Below are 23,369 nucleotides of genomic sequence, written 5' to 3'. Positions count from 1 at the left end.
GCACATCCACTTCTTCCTCATGGTGACCCATCCCTCCTTAATGCTGGCCATTCACACGTGTATGAATTAGTGCACCAGTCATCAGAAACATTACTGTAAAGATAAAAGCGATATTGATTCCAAAATTGATCCCTAAGCATCAAGTAAACTTCCCCCACAATGCGAACTCCTCCCTCCAATATGTCCCATTACACGCTTGGCCTTGGTCACTCCCAAATTCTCGTACAATCCTCACACGAGTTCCACATATGTCCAGTAGCAATAACAAGGAGGGCAAGGTACCAAGTGCTTTGCTTTACTCTTTCTTTATGCTGAAGCCTGGTACCCAACCCCACAGAACACTGAAAATACAAGTTATCTTGGTTAAGACTATGTTCCACCTTGCCCCACTTAACCATTCGTTTCCATTCTCTCAATTACCCCCTACCTCAAACGCCGTATTTCTCAAATCACTCGTAACAAGGAGGCCCAAGCAATAACATTCAGTTGAACACATTCATTCATTTCCTTTTTCCAGCCGCCTGCCAGCCTCGGCATAACATGTCAATTGGAAAATCTTTGCTAATGGCCACGTTATTTTATGTGCCAGTTCTTGATCAAAAGATCAAAGACACTAATTTCAACACTCATAATTATATACAGCTCTCCAATTTCACAACACTACTTCCACAGACAGGTTGTTAATAAGTACTGCAATACGGACGCTGCCTCTTGTCAGCCTGATGCCCGTTCATATCTCATAGCAAACGGTTGAGCTGACTTTCTTCATTAAAATACTTGGGTTGTGGTGGGTTTTTTTTTTTTGGGAGGGCTGCTGGGTGTTGCAAGGCGGGAGAGCAAGTAGGAAGGAGAGAAAATTGTTTCAGCAGATTTTGTAATTATACTTCATAAAGCCACTGTTTTTAAAATATGTGCATATAGATCAGTCATATAAAGACAGATGAACAAATTTCTACCTTTATGCCAGAGGCATGCAGAGAACTTAAGTCAGAATAGTAAAACTGTTTTACATAATTTGTATATGTATTTAGCTAAGACTTTTCCCCCGATATCCACCTAGCTCTACTTGAAATTACTTTTGAATTTAATATCGCTCCCCTTGAGATCTGCAAAGGCAGTCATGAAATTACAACAACATTAATTATCCATTAAATTGAAGTGACAGCTACAAATTTTTATTATTATTATTATTTAAGTGTTTCTCTGCTACGTCTACTCATTTGCTACTTTTCAACATGAGAGAGCTCAGTGGTTTGAAAGCAGAGGTTTATTTAAAATTGCCAGAGGGGAATAGTTTCTCACCTCCCTACTTGAATCTAAAAGTATGAAGCAGTAATATTTTTGTTGATGCTCTCTCCAAATAAACTCACTGGCTTCAAGTCATTTCCCCATCTCTCCTAGAAATAAACTTATCAAGATGAAGCTTGGTATACAAGTTGTCAGTTGAGATGCCAAGTTTTAAAATCGAAGTGAAAAAGAAACCTTGGAAAATTGAGGTTTATAAAGGTAGGAGTGAATTATAGCGTTGCTTTCTGCAATTTCCACTTCTTGCCTCCAAGATTCATCTCTGTGTATATGGAGAACTAGATATAATGGTATTAATGGAGTCAGACCAGTAGCAGAAATCTTGGAGAGTAACTCTACCATCACCAAATAGTGTTTTTCCTTCCCAGAAAACAATAAGGAAACTAAAACGTGATGCTAACGTAGCTTAATATTTCCAAACCCTCAATCTCATCAGCAGCATAGCTGCAAACATCTTTATAGTTCCTTTGCATTTTACAGGTAAGGATGTGTGCTAAACTTTCATGGTTTTAAAAAGCAAAATGTAAAACGTAACCCCATTCAGAAAGTGACTTACGCTTCCACAACAGAATTTCTTTTCAGCAGCTGGCTGTCCAAAGAGACGTCAGTTACAACAGCTCACCCCATCACAGCGCTTGTTTAATAGGTAAATCTCTGCTCGAACCTGAAATGTCTTCACACTTAACCTCTGCTTCCCTCTCCCGCAAAGGGATAGTCTCGACCCAGCCTGACCCTCCTCATTCCCTCTTTTCCTGTGGCAGAGCAGTATTATCCCATAATCCTCCAGACCTCAGTAATACTATAGCCGTCAAAGAATAAATTCACTTAGAAATCTTTTGCTGAGTGTGAGATCAGATGACGAAAACTTCTGCTGTTGGAGAAGAAAAAAGAAAAAAATAGAAAGAGGCAATAGGATGAACTCAAACTGTGGAAGATATTCCAAAACTTGCCACTTTTTCCACACGTGTTCCCAACGCTAAGGCTGAAGTGGACTCACTAAAGGAAATCAGTTTTACTTTTCTTATTTTTATAAAATCAGTTATACACACTGAACTTTAATGTTTTGTTTCGGGAAATGAACAGCCCTCACCACTGCCCAGGACTATCTGATTTTACACTCCAGAAGAGCCTGCTCTGGATCTTACCCAATTACTATTTTAAGTCCTCTCCCTACCAACTAAACATCTTCAGATACGGAAGGAGTCACGCACACGTGCATGTCACATTTAGAGCCAGGAGGCCCTGATCAGATGTCACATCAGCCCTTCTTTCCCGTTTATATGCAGTTTATTACTGATCTCACGAAATCCTGTTTATCACTGTAAGACATCCAAGTTCTGCTCTCACAAATCAATAGCCATTTTTTTCCCCGATACACTGAATGTCATACTAGAAAAAGGTTAAGCTTCCCAGCATTCGTGGAAGACAAGTCACACTGTATAAAAGAGTAAGAAAAAGACAGAATAATTATCCATAGGCTACATAAACATGGCAGTGGCGACAACAGAGCTTTACTTCCAAGGCATTCCTTCTCACGTGAGCGTATCTGACATTTTTTTTTTTCCTTGGAATGACAATTGTAACGAAGCAACTTCCCTCTAAAAGCAGTTTCTCTCAATTACACTTCAAACATGGCTTGAATCGCTCTCTGCAATACTCACGTCATCGAAACCTCCTCAGAGAAGGGACGACGAGAGGACGCAAGCTCTGGTGTAAGACTGTTGCACCAATTCTTGCATTCCTAAATGCAGTTATCAGTTGGGTAATACCTTTAGCTGCTTTTAAAAACGGTATGGTCACATAGTCACTCATTCCAGAAGATATTAAACTCATTCTCCATCTATCAGAAGTCGAAATTATTATAATCACTTTCACTGCTTCATGGAAGTATTTCCAGCTTGCAATCCTACTTTCAGTGGTAGAGAAGACAGAATTTCCCTGACTGTTTTCACACTTAATCTAAACATTATCAAGGGGTCGTTGTGGCAAAAGACTACACTGCAATTATTTTCAAAAAACAAACAAACAAACAAAAAAAAAACCAAAAAAACCCAAACAACCAAACAAAAAAAAAAGCAGCTTCTTGTCCCCTATGAGAATAAAACTGCAGGAAAAACCCAGTGTCCCAATTTAACGTAGCTAATTACATTTGAAAATATAATCATTTAGGAATAAAATAAATCTACTTCCAAAAAGTTTCCACTACATTTGGTGCACTGCTCATATGAACTGAAGATACATTAATATGCTCCCCATAAATTTACCTCAGTAAAATATAGAATAAATACAGTAAATAAATCGCGCATTTTATTTTTTCCTTATGTTCTCCAGACCTATGCCAGGAACCTAGAATAAACATGTTATTAAACCAGAAATCAATAGTAAGCTTTAAAATACACAGTAGCACAAGAAGGTCAAGGCCCAGTATTGATTTCAATATAACATTTTTGGTGTGTAGTTTCCCAAAGGGTTCTTCTCTAATACTGTTCTTCATTCTTCTTTCACTTCACATTTCTGGTGGTGAATTTGTTGTTCTCTTCTGCAAAAGCTCTCTACTCCAAGAAGTTTACTAAGAGCTTGTCATAGATGCAACGTACTGCTGAGACACGACAAAACAAGGTCTGGGGGAAGCACTCAGATGCATCAGAGTATCAATTAAACCGCAACGTGAATTGTGGTAATAGAATCACAGAATGGTTTGGGTTGGAAGGGACCCTCAAGGGTCATCCAGTCCAACCCCCCTGCAAGGAGCAGGGACATCTCCAACCAGATCAGGTTGCTCAGAGCCTCATCCAACCTGGCCTGGAATGTTTCCAGGGATGGGGCATCCACCACCTCTCTGGGCAACCTGGGACAGTGTTCCACCACCCTCAGTGTAAAAAATTTTTTCTTAATATCTCATCTGAATCTACCTCCCTCTGTTTTAAAAACATTACCCCTCGTCCTGCTTAAGAGTCTCTCCCCATCTTTCCTGTAGCCCCCTCTAGGCACTGGCAGGCCGCTCTAAGGTCTCCCCGGAGCCTCCTCTTCTCCAGGCTGAACAGCCCCAACTCTCTCAGCCTGTCCTCACAGGAGAGGTGCTCCAGCCCTCTGATCATCTGCATGGCCTCCTCTGGACCTTCTTCAACTGGTCCATGTCCTTCTGATGTTGGGTGCTCCAGAAATGGACCCTCCCTCAAGCACAATCACAACAAAAATATAAAGAAGCTAATGGCTGCAATCTAATAGCCTACCCCCGAGAGCCACCTTCGTGCATCAGTGTGTGCGGATTTTTAAAAGCTGATTTAGAGTTTCGAAATATTTTCTATAAACAGATGAGGAGATTTAGAAATACAGAGGTTGCAGTAAGTTATCCAGCTAATGACAGATAAGACGCCACACCATATGGAGCCCAGCTAGCCAAGTAGAACAGACTCCAGCAATTCATTACCAAGGAATGATTTAAAAATCTATCATCTGTATTACTCAAGAAAAGCATTTTTCATGTAGCTTTCAAGAAAAAAAAGTTACCAAAGTCATCATAGGAGAGTAGAGAGTCAAAACATAGACAAACCTAAAAGTTAGCAAAAGCCATAATAGAATTGCAGAATGGTTTAGGGTAGAAGGGACCTTTACAGATCATGTAGTTCCAACCCCACTGCCCTGGGCAGGGACACTTCCACCAGACCCGGTCTCTCAAAGCCCCATCCAACCTGGCCTTGAACACTTCCAAAGATGGGGCATCCACAGCTTCTCTGTGCAACTTCTTCCAGTGCCTCACCACCTTCATCATAAAACGTTTCTTCCTTATGTCCAATCTAAATTTTCCCTCTCTCAGTTTAGAACTGTTGTCCCCTGTCCGGTCTCTGCAGACCCTGGTGAAAAGTCTCTCCCCATCTTTCCTTTAAGTCCCATTTACACATTGAAAGACTACAATAAGGTCTCCCTGGAGCCTTCTCTTCTCCAGGCTGAACAACCCCTGCTCCCTCCAGCTTTCTTCACAGAAGAGGTGCTGCAGCCCTCGGATCATCTTCATGGTCTTTTCTGGGCCTGCCCTAGCCAGGTCCATGTTCTTCTTGTTCTGCTAATTGGCTTTTTTGTGACCATACTGGAAAATAAGCAGAAGCCAATACAGGGAAGGGATAATGGGGATCCCAACGGGCAACCACTAGAAGACCCATAAAGCTGGACAAGGATTCAATAAAACTACAAAAGAAAATGCATACTTGTACACATAGAACAAGGTAGTTAGGAGACACTCAAACACTCCTGAGGCTGCAGGCAATAGCTCTCTTATGGATTTGCTGGTTAAAATCATTAATCTCCAGATACCCACCACTTCCCATCCACTGACAGTTACCACCCATTCAATTCCCTTCCCAAGGGACCCTAACAGTGTGGCCCACACAGCTTCAGATGAAGGCATCTGGAGAAGTTCAGGAGTGTTCCTCAAATCAAGTTAACCCATGTCCATGATCTTAATTTAAACAGAAGTAATCACACAGGGTTGAGACTGTTTAAACAGACTTTTTAAAAAAAGAAATATTTAAGATACACTAGGTAACTTCTACAGAAATCAGATCCTTTTCAGAAAGATTTTGAGCAACAGTTGCACAATGCTCAGCTCTAGTCCTGATTATTTTCTACTTTTGTTGCGCTTTCATTTTAGAGTGGACCTAGAAACAGAGTTACTGAAGGGCCACAGAACTAAACAAAAGGCTACTCTTTTAAGCATTTCCCTGCCTTAAAATTCCTCCTTACAGCTGTACTTTTCCTGTAAGAAACGAATGCTGGAGTCACAGGAGATATGATATGAGAGAATCCAAATACAACTAAGCACAGAGAACACAATCAGCTGGGTCTCTTGGGACAGCCATACATCAGCAAAGCGCACAGGAACATATATTTGGCATGCTAACAAAACTACACGCATGTATATGTCAAAGACTTGAACAAAATAAGCTTTCTGCAATACCGAAGGGACTGTCACACACAGCATTTTGCAAAACCCGTTCATTCTACATTCTATTCTGTAATTCATATTTGCCATGTGCCAAATCACATAAAACAAGTGGAAGCTAGGAAACACTTGCCAAGCAATAGACTGAAAACACACAAAATATAATTAGGCTAAGCTAAATGATTAGCAAAATAAATAAGACTGACATTTCCCTGATTTTCAAGGAAAAAAAAAAAAAAAAAAAGGTAGGTAATCATTCATGAATGTTCAATTTCTATGGAAAATAACATCCTTCATTTGCCTCTAAAGTATTGCTTTGTATATATTTAAGGGGAGGAATCCAGCAGTCTGATGAGGTTGACAGTAGCTAAAATTTTATCATTATGCTGATGACAAAAGTTGTTCACTTTTGCTTTTTCAAAATATCTTTTCTTCTCTGTATGCCTTCCGTAATGCAAATCCTTTATAAACAGAAAGATTTATCAAGCACCATCAGAGCAGTATCGTGGACTCTAACAAATAAGTAGTTTTATATTCCAGAACAAAAGTTAGTGTATGTAGTAGATTAATGTCTAAACTGAATGGAAGTTTAAGATGAGAGGAGAAGGAAAATCACCTAATATCCCCATGCCTGTTCTCCAGAGCCACAACATTAAAACTTTTTACTCATTGACTTCTTGAGAAGTTAGGAAAAATGCTAACTACTTGCTAAGCTTGCCTAGAATAAGCAGAGAAAAGGCAAAAGTCAAATTATTACTACATATTTAGATTCAGACACCCAGGTTAACAGGAACAGTAGAACTAGAGCAAGTCAGGCAGACACTGAGACACGACAGTTAAAACTGTAAAAGTCTCATAATTGATTAAGTGTATTTCCTGGCAACAAACCCATTTAGCCCAATACCACTTGTCTTTATTCCAACTGTGCATTTTGTGATCCCCAGTGTTAGTTTACTATTGTCGTGTTGTCCCAAACCATGGAGTTGCGCAGATTGTTCAGTCGTCACATTTTGTATCATTTCCTGTCATACCTGGTTTCCCACACTCCACACCTCTTTCTATTATGACACTGGAAGTCAAGTTCAGAACTTTGTGAAAAACAGAAACTACGTCAACAAGTATCATTTATTGTCTATCACGAGTGTCACACTCGAGTTCTTGTGCCTACTCTCTAATTTTTAAGAGACTTCTCTTTACAGAGTTGTGTAACAGTGGTTTTGTAGGCCTGAAGGGACCACACACACCAAAAAAAAAAAAAAACCACCACAGAAAGTCTTCTTTCAAACATGTCCATAATAGTGATATGGGTGTGGTTTGTCTAATTATTAAGGTATAACTCACACTCCATCTTCAGTAAATACAAAACCTTATAACGAGCGGCGTCTGTCTGTAAGTACCACCTCTCTGTGGTAAGAGGTGGGAATATTCCTGAGAGGTACGGTAGGTACCGGCATGAAATGGAAACCAGACTATAGGAGTACTAAAACTATATTTTCTCTAGGGGGAAGAGGCACATTACTCTTTCCTCTTACTTCTGTTCAGAACAGAAAGCAGCTCTCCAGTATTACCAGCTGTAACAAGAACAGTATTATTGCTAGAATACTGACAGTGTTGGAACCTGTATGTTACCTTAGGTGTTTCCATAAGATTGTAGCTCTGACACATTAACTGGCCACATTTACTAATGCAGTCACTGCAAATTATGCTGCAGTTAAATAATAAATCAATTTAACTTTTTAAAACAAATATACTTTTAAGATGAAATATTTCAAATGCTCAAAAACGAAAGTGAGAAACAATAGCTGGGCTGAGTAAAAGGAGGAGTAAACCAGAATCAACTCTGGCTCCTCAGTGGGGTTTATGGCCAATATGATTTTATTAGGAAACACGAGGCAGAGGTAACACATTGCTCCTTTCCGCAACCGACTGGAGAGCATAAGAACGCCTACACCAGTCAGACTAAAGGTCCAACGTACTCGTATAACCCATCTCCAACACTGGCCAACACTTGGACTTGTTTTTCCTAGACAAAAGTTGTCTTATGTTCAGGGGGTCAGGCCTCATTATACTCTTTTCCTTACCAAGGAGCCTGAGATAAGAGCTGAGAGAGTCGGCCACAGCTCTGCATGCTGGTGTTCACGAGACGCCACCAGGTTTTGTTCCTTTTTACAACACTGATGCAGTGTGTTTTTACATTTATTACAAATAACTACAGTTGAGAGTAATCTTTTCATTTTTGTTTTACCTAGAACACTGCACTAGACAGACCTGCAAGACAAAACACTTGATCTGAACAATGTGCATCAATCTCTTAAGTACCTACTTGCTTGAAAACTGACGTACAGTAATGATGAAAAATTATACCAGCTCTGTAAGTGCACAAGCATCCAGAAGACTGGCACAGGCAGTTGTACAGAAGATTGGTTTGTTGTTTTTGTTTTTTTTTTTTTCCATGTGAAAGTTTGGATCTTGACTTGAAAAATAACATCACACAAACACTTCTCATGCCCCTGCACTGTGGGGAGGTTGTAGGGGCAGGCATGCTGAACCTGAACAATACAAACCTCTTCTTAAAGCGATCAACAGAGCAGGGTTCACTTCACCCTCAGAAGACATGATCCAGAGGAGAACAGCTCCACATTTGCTACAGCGCTTCTTAAATGTTTTTAAAACGTAAATCTCAACCAGAATTCAGGCCATAAAGACTTCAAGTAATAGCTAAGTAAACATCTGCATCTTTTAAAGTTGTTTCATCCAACGTGAGAAGAGCCTCTACATTCCAGCTAAAATATATTTTTATAGTTCTGTATACTGTGTAAAAAGTATAACTAAAAAATTACTGGCTTTAAAAAAAAAATATTAAAACCAGAAGAAGATTAAAGCTGCTAACAAGACTTGATATTTGTCATTTTATATTTTTTATTATTATTATTTATCAGTTTATACTTCAAAAACATAGATTCTTCAACCTAATTTTAAAACAACAAAAAGGTTTTACGTGATCCTTTTAATATGTAACATCTTCCCCACTAATCCTTAGTCAAATAAAGGGAAGAATGCCAGCATTTTTCTGCACAAAATATAAAATCGGGTATACGACAAGCCAATCTGCTCCCTACCTTTCACAGACCACTGCACAACCCATGAAAAGTGAATTACGGAATACTTAATGAAAGTTACTGAGAAGTGTCAAATGACAAAATACTGAAATTACAACACAAACATTTCCATACTGTAACCAGGTTTAGCTGAACTCTCGAGCAGTCAACATCAAGCTCAAACGTAGCGCGAGTTTTCCTGTCAAAGCCCAGTTCAAAAGAGGAGAGATCTCCCTGTAACATATTGATTTCCTTTATTGCTGATTAAAAAAAAAAAAAAGCCTAATTTTTTATCTAGGACGTTTATATAGTCTTATCTAATTATATACTCCATCAACCTAATTCAATTAAATAATAATATAATGATGTATAGGAAGCAACTGATATATATGCAGACACATTAAGTAGTACTAATTACATTCTAATTTTTAAAATCCATTATAATGAGCCTTTCTTCCCATTCTCAGAATGGAGGACAGCGTGTAGGTTAATACTTATACTCAGTGTGTCATATTATCTATTTAGGAAAGTCACTGAAAGGAAGTACAAATTAACACACAAGTCCATCCAGTTCACCATACAGCCAAACTTGATTTCAAATCCAAAGAGGATTTTTTTTAATTGCTAATAATCCCACAGTACCATACTAAACATTGCAGAGTATATTTTAAAAACACTGCATCCGACGTCTGGTGGTGCATTCTGTATGACTCTACCCAGTCTGTCACAGTAACTACAATCTCTGAAAAATCATACATAAAGTTATGTTTCAAGATACAGAAAGGATATCAAAAGGGTTTTCTCCCAGTAAACTGTTTTAATACCTTACTTTGTATCTTCAAAGTACTATGCTGCACTATTAAAGCAGTTCTAAACATACTGTAGCTCACAGAAATATCTAGAATTCAAAGAAATAAAAGGAATTACCATTTCTACTGCTGTTAAAATTTACCTTTTGATCAAACAGAGTGGTTATAAGTAACCCACCTCTGCAGGGCTCTCAAGCTATTTCTACCTCTACGCTGCAAAGTGAATATTTGGACTCAGGAGAAATCAATAAAGGCTGAGCTTAAAAGACTACAAAAAAGAGAGAGGTTTATAAGGTCAAAAGGGATTTAGATCAACATTTTCTATCAGCTCTTACAAGGAAATTGCAATTAATTTGTGGTTTTAACGTGTATTTAATATCTACACTTTCTATATCACCTAAAGGTCTTACCTACCACTTGGTCTGGGGGCACAAAATTCAACTCTTACCAGTAAGTACATAAATAACAGTAACAGAAGCATTAAGTACATGTTTGTTTTAAATTTTGTAATTAACAAACCAACCTTCTCTTTTGAGCTTCAGAGTCTCTCCTGGCTCGTTCTAATGCCAGTTCTTCAGCTATTCTTTTCTTTAGTTCTTCATCATTAACTATAATTAAAGAAAATTAAATGAAACATTAACAGAATGCAACACATTCCTAATTATAGAAACAACTACATAATACAGTGCTTTATTTTATTTATTTTCTTTTTTTTCTGTAAAGCAGTTGGAGTACTTTCCTGTGGTTTAACCACCTTTACAGTTTTAGTATATAATACTAGAGAGCCTTTAAAAATTACTCCTATTAGACAACTTCCCAATTAGTGTAATCTTTTGAAAATTAAAAAACATACAGTGTATGTTAATTTTTTTTTAAAAAAAAAAAAAAAAGGAATATGTCTTTATACAGCAAAATCAGAGGAGGGACGTGGGAAATGCGACTGAAACCTAGATAGAAAAGTGATAAAATGTTGCTTTTCATTCATATGGAACCAAGGGAAATATCCTCCTGTGTAATAAATCAAGTATTTTCAGATGCATATTTTACCCAGTAAAGCATTTACAACATCCTAGAATCCATAAGTCTAGTTCCTATTGTTAGAAAAATATTTTGCCTCAAATTCTCCCAATTTTGTTTAAACAAGTAGACATGGAAATAGCATTTTCTTCACACAGATTATGTCAGATGAATTAGCCGAAAGGCTGGTTAAGAACTGAAAAAGCAGGGAAGGAACTTCAAAGTCTGTGAATGAACTTTTCACCACAAGAGGTAGAAAAGTATGAGAGTCATTAATCCCTATCCAAATACAACTGGACACACACACACAGCAGGAATTAAGGAAAGAAAAAAAAAATATTAAAATACCCAGCCATCTAGTAAGAAAGAACAAGATTTTCCATTGGGAAAATGTAGTAGCTCGGTAACCAAAAGTTACACCAACTTCAGTAGAACAGCTGTTAACTGAGTAAAATACTGATTTGTAGCAACCAAGAAGAGTGAGTGTTCCTATAGATGGAAAAGAAAACAACTAGAAAGTACAGCTGTATAAAGAGATTAAAAATCAAGTAATTCTTTCCAAGTTTCTTCCAATATTCCTAATTTAGATCTGCCTGTCTCAAACTCTACCCTATGGAATCACATAGCTAAGAGACCCATCACTTGAGCATAATATAGATGTTAAACTCAAGAAAATGATACAACAAATAAATCTAAAGAAAAAGCGCCTTAGAGTGTGCCTAGTGATTAGAAGACAAAACTGGGACAGCCTCCAATTCCAGCACCCTCTTTGTGGAACCAGTTATTTGTTCTACATGAGGCAGCAAACAGATTCTGAAAAATAAAGAGACACACATAAAAAAGCCAGTGACAAATAGCGATGTATCTCAGTGACCTCACCTCCAGGAGCTGGAGAATGTTCGCAGATAAAGCCAACATTGTTAGCCCACGTCTCCATTATAGTCAGAGTCCAGTGCACAATTCTTCTCATCCTAACGTAGACTTTTAAAATAGTGAATTTTACGAACAAGTGAAGCAGTTTCATCAACTATATGGAAGTCTTGGCCAACTAATTTAGTTATAAGCATCTTAAGCAAAGCAGAATTAATCGATACCCATCCTACCAGATGCAGAAAATGCTTAGATGACAGAAACAGAGTTGCACTGGGGAGAACTGGTGGGACACTTGTGAATGGCAAGCAAGACCCCAGCCTAAAAATACATTAACATACGTGAAGATTCAGAGGTAAATATGAATCTTGTAACAGATTACTATCATAAACACAGGATGCAGAAGCAAAATCCTCATTTCATTGGCACTCTCCCTACTGGCTATTGACACTGCTCCACTGTTTTCTCCTCTGAAGCTACGTGAGCTTCTCCGTTTGAGAGGATGCTGAGCCGTTACAGCACACCTGTACATTTCCCAACAAAGATCAGCTACTCACAGGGAACTGCATTGCCAGAAGAGATAAAAACTTTAGCAAAATATCAATCACAGGGATGCTGTTTCTGTACCGCAGCGCACATTAATCTCCCCCACACTTCAGCAAGCATCGCAAGCCAAAGTGAGAGCTGTTAAGGTTCTGCATTTGTACACTTAGAAATGATTAAACTGTCATAAAAGCAAAGCATTTATTTCACATCGCAGCTACCTTATTCACAGACCGACCTGAAAACTCACGATCAAGTGTTTCTTACTGCAGTTCTGCTCAACCCAGACACCTCGCTATTTCATGGCCTTTTAATACTGGTCTTGAGAATACGCAAAACACTGTTCATCAGCGTCTCCATCATGAAGTTTATTGTTCTGGTGTGCAAAAACGAGTACAAGAACTCTAACAGACCAGAGAATGATTTTTGTAAGACATAATGAGAAAAGATTCAGGCATCAGCCAATAAAGACATTTGACCTTAACAATCAATTAGGTTACCCATCGATCAGCCCAATACTAATAGGGAATAAAAGTGGAGCTATAGATCATTCAATAGAATTATTGTAAGATATAATTGGGTAGCTCCCTAATGGGAACTTTATGATGTTTCAATAAAAAATTGCAGTTCTACAAGTAGGAGGGATTTGTTCTAGGGGAAGAAGCATTTAAAAAGATAAAAGTTAATTTATTAGAAAAAGGATTAGGAAAAAAAAAATTGAACTGTTCCTAGATAAAAGCAATAACATTTCTCTCTGATGGCAATCTCTGCTGAGAGTATAGGGCCTTAAAAACAGACAGCCGACCATTAAACTACTGGAGAATTTTAGAAGCTGCTGGGTGAAAAATAAGCATCATCCCGACATGGTAAGTATATAGCAGTTGCCAAAAATCATGTAGCCATTCCCATCACCACCCCCTTTAGTATTCTAAGTTCTTCAGAACACCGAAATCAGTGTCAACTTCATAGTAAGTGCATCCCAGAGGAGACAAATTTGGAAGATTTTCAGCCAAGCACATTTAGGAAGGTCACACTTGCATCCCAGTGCTTTCTTACTCTCCCACAAGAGCACAAAATGAAGGCAGCTCCACCATTTCCCCAGTCGGAATGTGCTAATGCACAGTTCGCATCACGAGACGATTTAGCGAGATGGTCAGTAATGGGAACTCTACTCAAAAAGCAATAGTGCTGCAGCCAGAAATAAAACCCTCCTCTGTCCTCTTAGCATGTGAAGGGTGGATGCCGATAGGTGTCTGATAAGCAGTATTCTCTCCAGGATAATGGGAACGGAGTGCCACCAGCCGCATTGCCAATGGGCTCATTACCACGCTCCGATCTAGCAGCAGGCTGCACAGCGCTAAGGAGAGCGACCAGACTGCTCCGAGTAACGACAGCACAGACGCAGAACACCGGTATGTGATAAACCACAAAGCTCTTTCCTGCATCCTGACAGACCAAAGTGACTGCCAATGGACTGCCATTTGGATGGCCTCCAGGATGCAGAAACCTGACCTTCATTATTCCTCCACCTACTCTTTTGGAAAAGTTTGAAACGATCATTTACGTCTCTCGTTACAGCGCAAACGCATGATGCCTTTCCTCCCCTTCATGCAGAGATTCTTACTTGAAAAAAAATATGAATAAATTAACCAATTATTATTATTTAAACCATTTTCACTTACTGCAAGCACAAGTTAATCTATATATTTGGTTCAGCTAACTTATGCTTCGTGCACGCATGCACATACACATACACAACCTGAAAATTCCGCTTCTTTCACATTTAAAACAAAGCTGTAAGAGCACGGAAGAAAGAGGACAAGACAGCCAAAGGTGAGATCTGAAGAACTACAAATTACGTCCAATACGCATCTACTAGCCCAAATCTGTGACCATGCCCAACGGAAAGAAGAAAGGCACCTTCTAAAATAAAAGTCACAGTACATTTACTCTTTTTCCATCAAGTTAGTCCAGCTGGCTTCGTGCCTTCAGACAGCTGTGTGGACAAAGGCGGGGAAAGAGTGTGAGAGCACTTCTCACCAGGACAGGGTTTTGGGTTTGTTTTTTTTTTTTAAAAAGAACACGGAGCAGGGCAGCAGGTATGAAAGCGTAAGAGCATTCTCCTCATTGCCATGTTTCAACACTCTTCCTTTTCCAGACAGCAAAACACTGGGATTCCTATCCATCCAACACGCTTTTGCAAATCTGAAGGAAGCTTATTCTGCCACCTTTTTAAAAGGCCAAAAAACCTGTGAAAACAGTTTTGGGAGCCACTCAGAGAGATACAATATTGTTTCCTGTAGCCCAGGTAAAGACTAACCTGACTGCTATTTTAAAAAAAAAATTAAAACAAAAAAAATGTAAACAAAAAGAGCGTGCAAAGACATTTGCTTAGCCCTTAATTGACTCTCCCTTTGTGCTTCAAAATCAGATGAATAAGAAAGCATACAGCAAACGTGTTTCCCAGGGCCCCAAAGGCTTTGAACACGACAGGGACAGCGAACGAGGACAGAGGAGTTAAGGGCACTGAAGAGCTTACGCACTTACCAACAGTTACTCAGGTTTCAGGTATATAACGCACACTTCATCTTGGAACTTCAAAGGCCACCTACTTGCAGTATCAGAGCAAAGCCAAGAACTTCACACGATCACAATTCTTGAGAAGCAACCAACAATTTTATCATCTAGGTCTACTACAGGTTGGTGCATAAGGGTATGTGCAACTCGGCTATTCTCATCTTTTTCTTCAACTCCTCTGCCCTTGCTACTCAAAAGATCTAAATCCGTACCTTTTTCCTTTAACTCTGAAGCAGTTGCTTCGTAGAAAAAACATTCAGCAGGACACTAAGATTACAGCAAAAAGGTGGCGCCCAAAGCTGCAAACCCCACACGTGAGGTAAAGCAGACACGTGCAGGCTCAGAAAGGTCAGCCTGAGAAACCAGGAACGCAACACGGGCAGATTAAACAAATAGCCTCTAGCCTGCAGAGCTAGGAACCTGCCCATTAGTCTTGCATTTTGAAAAAAAAAAAAAAAAAAAACACATTAATGGAAACAGCATTTATTATCAGGCACCTTAGAAACTCTCTTGAAAGGGCAAGTGCATTAAGTTATTAGTGAAGTTATTGGTGAAGAGACACTTGGGTTTGATACAATCAATGTCTTTTAGAAAATACTTTGCTAAAAAATATTCAGAAAATTAATTTACCTGAAGAAAAGGAAAATAAAACAGTTCTACATTTCCTTGATAATTATTTAAAAAAAAAAGTGTAATAGAATAGTTTGGTTTGGTTTGGAAGGGACCTTTAAAGGAGCAGGCACATCTCCAACCACATCAGGTTGCTCAGAGCCCCGTCCAACCTGGCCTTGAACGTTTCCAGGGATGGGGCATCCACCGCCTCTCTGGGCAACCTGGGCCAGTGCTCCACCACCCTTACTGTAAAAATTTTTTCTTTACATCTAGTCTGAATCTGTCTCCCTCTATTTTGAAATCATTACCCCTTGTCCTACCACATGAGGCCCTACTGTTATACTTACACTGATACAAGATGATGCACCTCCACACTTCCTCAAGCACAGTGTTCTATCAGTCTTTCCACACAACAAAAACATGGATAAGCTTTTCAGTGGAACCGAAATAGATCTCGGCAATTTGTGGGCTTAACACTATAGTAACTTTGAAAGTTCTCCGATCTATTTTGTTAGTATTTTCTTTCCTTTAAGACAAAAGGGAAACACTAGCAAATGTCTTTGAAACAAAGATTAGGAACAGTGAGAAGGGTTGGGTTTGGTTTTTTGGTTTTTTTTTTTTGCATGAGAAGCACTAACGTAGACAGACCCACATTGCGCATTTCTCTGCCCCCTCACGTTAAGTCAAGCTGATCTCTCTCGTCCATACGACGTTGTCTTCCTTGAGCACTTCTCCAGTCTCCCAACTTCAGCTCTGTCTCCTAGCTCAGCAATACACAGCACAGGCTGTCATGGCATTTTGCGTAACGTGTGCCAATCTGCCAGCCTTTGCGTATGCGTGGAGTGGTAAACCTTCAGCAAAACAGCCCAGGCAGCTGGAGACCTCCTCTCCACAAACACATTTGTCTTATTGTCTGTCTTCCACCCAGCTCTTATCAAAACCTATGGAAATATTAGGGTCTGGAATCTTTCAGCTCCCTTAGTTCATTTGGCTGAAATCGATTAATAAATTCAGAAGCTCTCTCGGAAGGCAACTGGTGAATGTATGGCACTACCACACAACTCTCTTCCTTTGGGAAAGCACACAGAAATAACGGAAATAAAACCCAAAACAACTCAACGCAGATAAGAGACAAGGTGTAGAACATAATAACATAAAATAGGCAGCCCTGGGCTTCTATTCATTCTTCCATCACACATTGTTAAAAAGGCTCACAACAAGGCTGACGGGGCAGCATTTAAAAAAATTTTATTTTTGTAATTTTTTTTTTTTTTGCAATACTTAAAATGCACTGTGGAGAATATATTGTCAAACTCCTCCTGCTGAAGTCAAAAGCAATTAAAATTAATGTAAAAAAAAAAAAAAAGACTAAAGAACGCCAACAGGCTACATAATACATAAAGTGGAGTTGGAGAACACTGCTTCAAGGTATGTGCCAACCATTGTCAGAAACACAAAGGCTTCTTTTTTTCTGGAAAAACTATTTTACAACTACTTACTACAGAATTCCTTGCATTCACGCCTGCAGCATCGGTATTGACCACAGAACATCAGGACATTCAAACCATCGATCCGATCCAACAAGGCAGTTCTCATGTCCCTGCGCACGTTAAGTATGAACATTAACCAGCTCGCTTGGGACAAGGTACCTTAGGGCTGTCTTCAAACCCATCATCTGTCTCGGTAGCTGGCAGGGCAACTGCAGCTTTGTAGACATTGAAGTTAATGAAGATGTCACAAGGAAAATTCCCTAACCGCGCACTGATGGTCATAAATATTGAATCAGAAACCAAGCTGGTACTTTCACGGCATCAAGCTATGGGCCTATAAACACATTATGGGTCTTCCACAATTAAAACACTTTACCCACCCACGTTCCAATTTCAGATATTGCATATTACAACACTTGGATATAATATGCAAGTATTGTAATATGCAAATATCCTCAATTTGTTCTTAATCAACACTCCAGTTTGGTCCATATCTAAATGCCATACATCACACAAAAACCATCAATATCAACAGTAGTCATTTAAGTAGAATAGTAGAAAAAAAAAATTAAAATATCAAATACATCACTCTTAATTTAGAAAGAGTAGCCAGCTATACAAATGACAGGCACTCAAGTAGCAGACAATTTCCACTAGACCTGGAAGAAAAAAAAAAAAAAAAAAAAGCATATTATTTATTTCTTATTCAGTTAAACAACAAGAAAATATTGTTACCTTTCCTGACATTCTTGAAGTTGTCTCAAGTGGCTAACCATGGAAACAAAATTTGTCTCACCGCTGAAACAGATTACTTAAGGTCCAGGCTAAAGAGCACTGGTAAATCAATGCGAGAGTCCGTCCATGCCTACCCACGCCGTGTGCTGTCCGTGCATACGGAGAGGCTTCAGCCTCAGAGCTGTCAATCGGTTTGCTTATGAGCATAAAATTTGCTGGTACAGCTAAGTAGTTTAGTTTGCTTTGGATATCAGTAACACTGTGAAGGAACTTTTATCCTGGACCCCTAGAACGGTAAGTTTTTAAGAAAGCTATAGAAATATTCATTGCACACTAAAGAAAATAGGAAGACTTTAGTTTTGAAATGGAACTGTACTATTTCAGTGTTGATTAAAGCCATGGCAAATATATTTTGTGTGCTTAAATTAGGTGGCAAGTCAATGACACCATTAAATATACTCCTCCTTTAATTATTACTCTTGAAATAGTCTGGATTCACAGCTAACAGCATACAAGAGGAAATAAGGATGTAACAGTTAGTACACCAGTATTCCTGGCATAAAGCATTTTCTAAAAGATTTAGTGGCTTTCCAACACTGCTGTACCCGGTCTTTAACCCTAAAACCAGTCCAAATTCTTGCCATTGAGTCCTTATACTCAGTGGCAAAAAATAATGAACTATCTCTTCATTCCACCAGCACTAAAGAAAAAGTTTTTGCTTTCAAGTTATTTGCTTTAAAGACCAAAGTATCTGTTTCTCTCCCTGTGTTTCTCAGCAACGGAATCCCTCAGAGACCCTCAGGAAGTTTACTGGTGTATGTACAAGTGAGCTGTCAGAAACCAGTATGTGCGTGTGCCAGACCAGTCGCTGCCACGAGCGACCTTACTATGCATTTCCCAAATGTCTTTATTACGACCTGTGGATCAAGACATGGTCAGTATTTAAACTGGGTTGGGTTTTACTTTTTAAATAATAGCATTCTTAAGAATAAATTCTATTTTCAGACTCATACAAATTTAACTACCAACTCATACAGCGACTCTTCCATTTAAACTCAGAATTACAGACACTTCCCACAGTTATGGATTCACTACAAAACAAAGTGCGCCTCCGAGGACAGAAATTTGTATTAACTGTTATATTGGTACTGCACAGCAATACTTAAACAAGCTCATAGGATAATTAAATATGAAAACAATGTAATTAAGTGTGCATAATTTAAAAATATTTAATATTTTAGTTTCCAAAGGCACTCTTGCATATATTAAAGTCTCTATTTTACAATGTAAATGTGGATATCAATCAATTTATACTCATTTAAATCAGAAACAAGATGGTACGTGATCTAGAAATAACAAAGCAAAGTTAGTCCGTATTCTATCTGGAACACCCTCTTTTCAGTATCCCATTATTGTGGTAACTTCAGCAGTAAATCCCAACAATAAAAACTTACGAATGGTACTGGAAAAAAACAGGGAAGAGCAGGATTATGAGGTTTTTCCCCTGCAATTCTTTGAATTGGGTTCTATCTGCCTGTGCTTAACCGCTCTACTTAACAAGAACAGCTCATTTCTGAGATTCTCACCTAAACAAGAAAAGCAGAGAAAAATTTTTATTACTGCCCAGCACGTCCAAGGTTACGTTCTAATAAGCTAACAGAAAAATCAAGTAAACAGAAATGGACGTATACAACCCACAGAAAAACAGAAAATTAAAAAAAAATACAAAATCCTGAGGCTAAACTTAGAATTAGATCTTTTAAACAATACACAAAGTAGCCAGGGAGCAGAGGAGAACAGAGTGGTAGGAGTCAAGAAGCAAGGACACGAGCAAAACCCTGTGCAGGACAATGCCATCCCACTGCACCACGGAGCCTGCACAGCCCGCCCTTCCAGTCACCAACAGCTTCGCAAGAAGCGCGGGAGCTTTTCCGCTACAAAACCCTCGTGCCAGACTCAGTCTGGGTTTTCACATCATCCAGAAAACACATCAACTTCTCCCCAGTTCATGGTAAGCTCAGGCTGTCAGCCTTGAAAGCAGGCAGCTAATAAAATAATAGATGAGACAGCTAATAAAATAAACCATTTACCACCAGTAAGTGGATTGAGTTAAAGAAGCTAGTTAGCATAAAACTGTACCTAATTTTTATTTTCTCTAGGAATTCCTGCTATGGCAGCTACATGACTATGTGAAGTTTTACTGTAACTTTTAAAAGTGTTCCCAATGCCCTGACAAGGTTGTGAATCTTTTCAACCAAACCTTCTTAATAATCCATCTTCTCACCCACCTCCATAATACAAGTGTATATATAGGAAATAACTATTTCAGCAGCTATTTAGTCATTTTGCTGTCCTGCTCATTTTAAATTTTTTTTTTTAAATAATAATGAAGCAGAAGTACCACACACCTTTACAAGACTATCACTGGCAGAACGCCCTTAGATTCAAAACAGCACTTGAGAGACTTGCTATTTCAGCTGTCTGTGTAGTAATCCCTACTATTCATACACTAAGGCTTTTCTCGCTGAATACAATGGATAAAAGCACCAGGATTCCATAATTCAACATTTTAAAAAATAATCATGTTGTAAGCGATGACGGGAAGGATTTTATGATTCTGCTTTCAACAGGATTAAGCATGCAGTATTCTCGCAGGACAATTTAAGTTGTCCGCTTTTTGATCTTTATGGTTCGTAAGTTTATTGTCAAGTTATTTTATCCAACAGCATGGGGAAATTTACCGGAATCCCTTTATTTTCTTGGACAAAATCATTTCTAAATTCTTTCAACACAAGGATTTCAATAAACATCTTCTACCACTATAGAGGACACAGTGCAATAACCATGTATTTCTACACATAACAGCTAGGTAAAAGGGTTTCTAAACCAAAACATCTCTAGTGTTACATTTAGGAGTTACCACTAATTGCACAGAATTACTAACTGCTATTGCACAGGCCAGCACTCCCACACGGGACTCCCTGTACTGTCAAAGCCACATAAATAGCAAATTTTGATGTTCAGTTCATCTACTAGCATCATTTCTAAAGAGCATCCTCCAGCTGTGATTGCACACTATCAGTTGCACCGAAAAGTCAATCGTACCCAATTACAGCTCTGGATTGCAGTCACTTTGGACAGGAATAAGAAGCCTCACAAAGCTGCTCATCACTCTGAATCAGAAAGCCCTACACGGAGGATATTTTCACATGCTTTTCCATCGGTGGGAATACAAGCTCAGAGTAGCTCTAGGCATTGAATTTTACTGTCAAATGTCCGCATGAAACTGCTTGTGGGGCAGGGGGTCCTGCTTTTACATAGATGCGGTTCAAAGTAGAGGATGGGGCTTCCTGCCCTAAGAAGGAAAGTGAAGGCTGCTAACGAGTGACTGAACGGGATGAGTTAGTGTGAGCAGGTAAGGGGACAAAGAATAAAGTTATTTTCTGATACTGCGCATTCATACACACAGTGCAAATGACAGCACACACTCATAGGGAACAATCTTCCCCTCCTTCTTTCCCCCCACCTCTTTTTTACAAATAAATGTTTGCAAAATATAGATTTCTATTTATCAAACTCTTCAACTTAAACTGTAATTTTGTGTTCCATTCACACTCACATATTGGTAACTTTAAATGATCTTATCATGCCCTATGATAGAGTCTGTCACAGAATAGTTTGGGTTGGAAGGGACCCTCCAGGGATCAACTAGATCTTCAATCAGGTTGCTGAGAGCCCAGTCCAACCTGGCCTTCAATGTTTCCAGGGACAGGGCATCTACCACCCTTCTGTCCCTTTCACAACAAACCAATCTGAACACTCAACCAGGAGAAAGAGGGCAAGGCAAATAAACACAACGGAAGATAACCAAAGACTGGTATTTGCTGGAGCTTCATGACGATGATGCTTCAGCAGCCTTCTGACATTCAACCCCTTCACTACCGCTTACACTATTTCTGAAGCCAGCTGCATACTTGCCACTCCAAATGCCAAAGGAAATTTCCTCTCCGCTTTGTGAAATTAAAAACCAACAGTATTTTCCTTCCCATGACCAACTAAATTAACGATAACCTGGAGTTCTGTGGATTTAGGTTCTCTTCCTCTTATACACACAGTAATCCTACCTTCTCTCATGTCACTGTACTATTTGAACAAAGAAAGTGATTTTTATGACTGGCCCAGAGTTACGCACGCAGTGACTGCCCACCAGCACACTTGTACTGACTGATCAGCAGCACAATGTACGAGAGGAGAGCCATACCTACCTGTCTGGTAGCCGGGGGTAATCCATCTGTCTCCCAGCCTCCTGAGGGGTCTCGCAGTAAGTCACGCTGTAAAACTGTGGTTCCAAATAACCAACCAGTACCGATATCAACACACACCGATACCAGCATCAATCACTAACTTGTAACTGCTACTGAAAGCTGTCACAAGACATGTCAAATTTAACAAGTTATATTTTAATTACACCAAAGAGTGGACCAACTGCTTGTTTTTCCTACCCCACTGTCGCTTTCAAACAACAGCATCTTGCTGCACCCAGTTCCTTCCTTTCAGCTGCTGAATTTCAAATACATGCAACAGTCAAGCATGTGAAGAAGAGCAGCACATCCACTAGCACCAGGGCCTTCCAAAACCTAGTCTGGCCTACTTGCACGCACTGCCCCAAAGTATCTCCCCCCTTCATATTGACCCAAGCTCTCTCATATCCCCCAGGCTCGTTGACGTGTAGGCTTTTCCACAGTCTCGTAACTATCCAGGATTCCCCTGGCTCTGCCTCTCTACAGTTGGACTTGATGACCTTAAAGATCTCTTCCAACCTAAATGATTCTGTGACTTTGTATACATCAGGTACAGTAGCAGAAGCTCTTGCTGCAAGTCTCTACATATTGTTACCTCCTCCAAGCTCAACCCTATCATCAAACCATCTTTCCTTTCTCACCAGTAGTGCTCAGAGTTTTTTCCAGACAGGGTAACACAGAGGCAGACAAAGCAAGAGGTACCACTCCGTTCCTGGCCGAGGAGATCAGCCCTTTTGACAGGAAGGGACTGGTGAAGAAATCCAGTAAGGAGGAGGATGGAGAAATGAAGACAAATTTCAAAGCACTGATAAGGTGGAAGGGCAGGATATGGGATTCAGAGAGGCAAATCTACAACTAAGCTAGGAAAAGACAGTAATAATGGAAAAGGTGTGGGTGCCTGCTGGAAAGAGACCTTTGTGACCACTCTGCAGCACATCCACATCCAGTAAGGAGCTTCCCTCGCCCATCCTGAACACATCCTTTTGGGGTGATTTCTAGGAGAGCAGGGAAGTCTTTATGTTCAAATAAAATACGGTGCAACGTGCATTGCAGGATGCATCAGTAGTTATTTT

At 39.4% G+C, this 23,369-nt stretch overlaps 1 protein-coding gene across 2 annotated transcripts in view; it reads right to left on the bottom strand.

The window, feature by feature from the left end:
• CHCHD3 (coiled-coil-helix-coiled-coil-helix domain containing 3) overlaps window positions 1-23,369 on the bottom strand; it is a 158,018-nt gene that overhangs the window by 118,897 nt on the left and 15,752 nt on the right. For both annotated transcript variants that reach the window (XM_086744539.1, XM_086744547.1), the window contains exon 3: window positions 10,675-10,759. In XM_086744539.1, the coding sequence (XP_086600665.1) occupies window positions 10,675-10,759 (85 nt within the window). The remainder of the gene's footprint in view (window positions 1-10,674; window positions 10,760-23,369) is intronic.

This window comes from Chlamydotis macqueenii, chromosome 1 (assembly GCF_036417535.1).
Source record: "Chlamydotis macqueenii isolate bChlMac1 chromosome 1, bChlMac1.mat, whole genome shotgun sequence".
In the NCBI taxonomy this organism is placed as follows: Eukaryota; Metazoa; Chordata; class Aves; order Otidiformes; family Otididae; genus Chlamydotis; species Chlamydotis macqueenii.
Note: the sequence above shows the minus strand (reverse complement) of the source record. Positions and strands in the feature narration are given on the sequence as shown.